Here is a 4315-nt window from a genome sequence, read left to right as displayed (position 1 = left end):
GTCGGGATACCAAGGAGTGAAGGTGCTAGACAATACCAATATATGTTCATCAGGTAAGGCATCATTAATTTCAAGATCTATTTTTGGTCTCCCTGCCTCTTCAAGCCTAGACAAGTGATCCACAACATGATTCTTTGTTCCTTTCCGATCTTTAACTTCAAAATCAAACTCTTGTAGAAAAATAACCCACCTAATCAATCTTGGTTTAGCATCCTTCTTCGCCATAAGGTAGCGGAGAGGCATGATCAGTGTAGACTATCACTTTGGAGCACAATAAATAGGCCCAGAATTTTTCAAACGCATAGACAATAGCAAGCAATTCTTGCTCCGTCACAGTGTAATTCATTTGTGCGCCACTGAGAGATAGGATGAAGAATCTTGTTATGGCATTGACCTAGTAGCTACACCACTGGCATCGCACATAAGTTCAAATGGAAGAGACCAATCGGGTGTGACAATAATAGGTGTCGTGGTGAGCCTTGATTTCAATTCCTCAAAAGCTTTGAGGCACTTCTCATTGAAATCAAACTTTGCATCCTTTTCAAGGAGCTTGCACATGGGACTTGCAATATTTGAGAAGTCTTTGATAAATCGCCTATAGAAACCGGCATGCCCCAAAAATCTCTGAATGCCTTTTACTGATGTGGGAGGAGGAATCTTGAAAATGATCTCGATCTTTGCCCGATCAACCTCTATGCCTCGCTTGGAAATTTTGTGGCCTAGAACAATACCCTAGTCCACCATGAAGTGACATTTTTCCCAATTTAGCTCAAGGTTTGTTTCCTCACATCTTTTGATCACTTGTCTAAGGTTGTTAAGGCAATGCTCAAAGGAATCACCAACTCCAGAAAAGTCATCCATAAACACCTCTAAGAAATCCTCCACCATGTCCGAGAAGATTGACATCATGCATCGTTGAAAGGTAGCTGGGCCATTGCATAGCTGAAATGGCATCCGGCTAAAGGCAAAGGTCCCACACGGGCATGTGAATATTGTCTTCTATTGATCCTCTAAGGCGATGTTTATTTGGTTGTAGCCGGAATAACCATCCAGGAAGCAATAAAATGACCTTCCCGCTTGCCGATCAAGCATTTGATAAATAAAAGGCACAGGGAAATGGTCTTTGCAAGTAGCACTATTGAGCTTCCGGCAGCCCATGCAAACTCTCCACCAGGTCATCGTCCTCGTTGGGATGAGTTCATTTTTTCGTTTTCAATAACGGTCATACGTTCTTTCTTTGGCACACATTGCACCGTAATCACCCAAGGACTATTGGCAATGGGGTAGACAACCCCAACATCCAACCATTTTATGATTTCTTTCTTCACCACCTCTTGAATGGAATGGTTTAACCTTCTTTGATGCTCCATGCTAGGTTTTCTCTCTTACTCCAATTGTATGTTGTTCTCACAAATTCCGGTGGGAATGCCTCGAATATCCGCTATAGTCCACCCAATGGCCTATCTATGCTCCCTCAAGGTATTCAATAAGTTTTCAACCCACACACAATTCAACAAAGAAGAAACAATTACAGGTAGAGTAATATTAGAGCCAAGAAATTTATACCTTAAGTGCGTTGGAAGTGGCTTGAGCTCAAGTTGTGGCGGCTCAATATTTGAAGGCTTAGCAGGAGGGGTGACTCTATTCTCTAAGTCAAGAGAAATCTTCTTTGGTGCATAAGTGTAGGACCCAAGCCCTTCCAATGCATTCACCGATTCAATGTATCCTTCCATGTCTTCACCATCAAAATTTACCAAAATAGCCGTCAATGCCTCACTAAGGCATTCCTTTATCATATCCACCTCGATTGTATCCTCAACCTCATCAACAACATCAATGACTGAGATACTTTTGTATTCATGTGGCAATTTCATACATTTACTCGCTTGAAAGGTAACCTTTTTGTCACTAACTCGGAACTAATCCAGGAGTGCTCTTTCGGTAGCAAGGAATGCTCTCCCAAAGATGATAGGGATTTCTTTATCAACAGCACAATCGAGAATAACAAAGTCGGCAGGGAGGAGAAACTTCCCCACTTTCACAAGAACATCATCAACAATTCCCACCGGTCGGCCATTTGCAACCTCATACTTGTAGGCGTAGGCATACCTAATTCCACTTGCTTGAAATATCAAGGGTCATTAAGTTGATGCTAGCCCCATTATCACAAAGGGATCGTGCAAAATTGTGCAATCCAATAGTGCATGGAATAGTGAAGGCTCCCGGGTCCTCTTTCTTTTGGACGGTGGTTGTTGAAATGACAGAGCTAACCCGGTGAGTCACATTCACCAGTTCATTCTTGGTGGTTCTCTTTTTAGTGATCAAGTACTTAGCAAAACCCGAAATCTCTTGAAATGCTTCCACAAATGGAATGTTCACCGATAATTGCTTGAGAATATCACAGAACTTCTCCAGTTTGCTATCATCGACCTTCCTAGCAAGTCTTTGAGGGAAAGGAGGAGGAGACCTATGAATTGGTCCTCGATTTTTTGGTGCCTCTATTACCTTTTCCTTAACCTCTTCATTGTTCACTTCTGGAATTTTCACCTTCTTCGGGAGACTTTCAACTTCAACAACAATTGGAACCTCAACTTGTGCCTCAACTTCTTGTTCAAGATCTTCCACTTCGACCCCTTGTTCATTCTCTCCTTGAAGTAGTTTCCCACTTCGAGTTTTGATTGCCATACAATGGGAAGTCGGACCATTCCCACTACCTTTTGGGTTTGCAATTGTGTCACTAGGGATTGTGCCTTTCTGCTTTAGATTTTTCTCTCTTGAGAGGTCTCTCATTTGCATTTCCAACTTTTGTATGGATGCGGTGTGAGAACCCACAAGTGCGGTCATATTTTTCATTGAAGTGCCGGATCTCTCTTGATTTTGCAACACTTTGTCAAGCATCCTTTCTAACTTGGAATCATTTGAAGAGATTTCTTTCCAATGCTGAGAATTAGAATATTGCCCCTTTGGTGGAACATAGGGGTTTGAACTCCGATTTGAAAAGTTGTTATTGTTGTTACTCCAATTTCATTGATTGGAATTACCTTGGTCATTTCGCCATTGTTGGTTGCCTTGCCCTTACGGGTTAGACCTCCATTGGTGTTGTTGTCCTGAACCTTGGTAAGATTGTCTTTGATATCCTCCTTGATGATTGTTGACATAATTTGCTTCTTCGTACTCCTCATTCAACATGGGTTGCACATCTTCCACAATATTTACCTTTTTTGCTTGGCTTTCAGTGAACATTTTTGTCAACACGTTGAGGTTGGTGGCAAGCCCGGCAGTTATCTGATCTCTTTCTTGGTTCTATTTAATCATGTTGGTCAAGGAGGGAGTACCATATGTAATTCCACCTGTGGTATCTTCCGAGTGCCAATCTTGGTTATGTTCAGCCATCTTATCTAGGATTTATGTGTCCCTTGCAAATGTTTTGTCCATAAAGGAACCATCCGTTGCATTTTTGGCTATGGATTGATTCATAGGATCCAAGCCCATGTAAAACTTCTCCAATAGAATATTATCCTGAAATCCATGATTCGGCGACCTTACCAAATATAGATTGAAGCTATCCCATACATCAAATAGATGCTCTCCTAGTAATTTCTTGAAGAAGAAGATTTTATCCCGAGGCTCGGACTTCTTACTTTGTGGAAACTATTTTGCTAGGAAAGCTCGAACAAGTTCGGGCCATGTATGGATGGCAGAGGAGGTAGATTTTGGATCCACTGTCTTGCCTTTCCAGTTAGATAGTAATTGAACACCCTCAACCTTAGGGAAACATCCGAGACATGATTCTTCTTGTGCATCGCACACACACCCAAAATATTTCGGAGATGTTTTGTCGGATCATCATCGGTGGAATTTCGGAAGAACCCCTCCGCTTTTAGCATTAGGATTAAATTATGTTCCACTTTGAAGGTCGCAGCACCAACTCTTGGAGGTACAATGGCTTTTGTATCCTCAATATACTCACCTATATCTGCAAACACATTCTCTTCCCCGGCAACGGCGCCAAAATTTGATATGCTCAAATTACACCTAATGAATGGTGTAAGACGGTTGATGTCAAATATAGTAACCCAACTAGGTTGGGGTCGAACCCCATAGAGAATAGGTATGAAAAGTTTACTTAAGTAGTGTGAAACTTGACTTAAATTGTAATCCTACTCCGTTAGCTTAAAACGTGAGTGTTGTAATTGTTAATTATCAATAAAAGCTATTTCGTTGATATGATTTGATTAAAATGATTAACAACCCAAGGTTGTGTCTCCATCAATGGAATGTAATACTAATGGTGTTCATATTTTATAATTTTTTA

The 4315-nt window shown here is 41.1% G+C and overlaps 1 protein-coding gene across 1 annotated transcript; it reads right to left on the bottom strand.

The window, feature by feature from the left end:
- Window positions 1-2109: 2109 nt before the first annotated feature.
- Window positions 2110-3158, bottom strand: LOC104103927 (uncharacterized). The gene is made up of 2 exons (XM_070184214.1): window positions 3042-3158; window positions 2110-2940 (listed from the first exon to the last, which is right to left on the bottom strand). The coding sequence occupies exons 1-2, from the start codon at window positions 3156-3158 to the stop codon at window positions 2110-2112; spliced, it is 948 nt and encodes a 315-aa protein (XP_070040315.1).
- Between the last annotated feature and the right edge of the window lie 1157 nt (window positions 3159-4315).

The sequence above is a fragment of the Nicotiana tomentosiformis genome, chromosome 8, assembly GCF_000390325.3.
Source record: "Nicotiana tomentosiformis chromosome 8, ASM39032v3, whole genome shotgun sequence".
NCBI lineage: Eukaryota > Viridiplantae > Streptophyta > Magnoliopsida > Solanales > Solanaceae > Nicotiana > Nicotiana tomentosiformis.
This window is presented reverse-complemented; position numbering and strand designations above follow the sequence as displayed.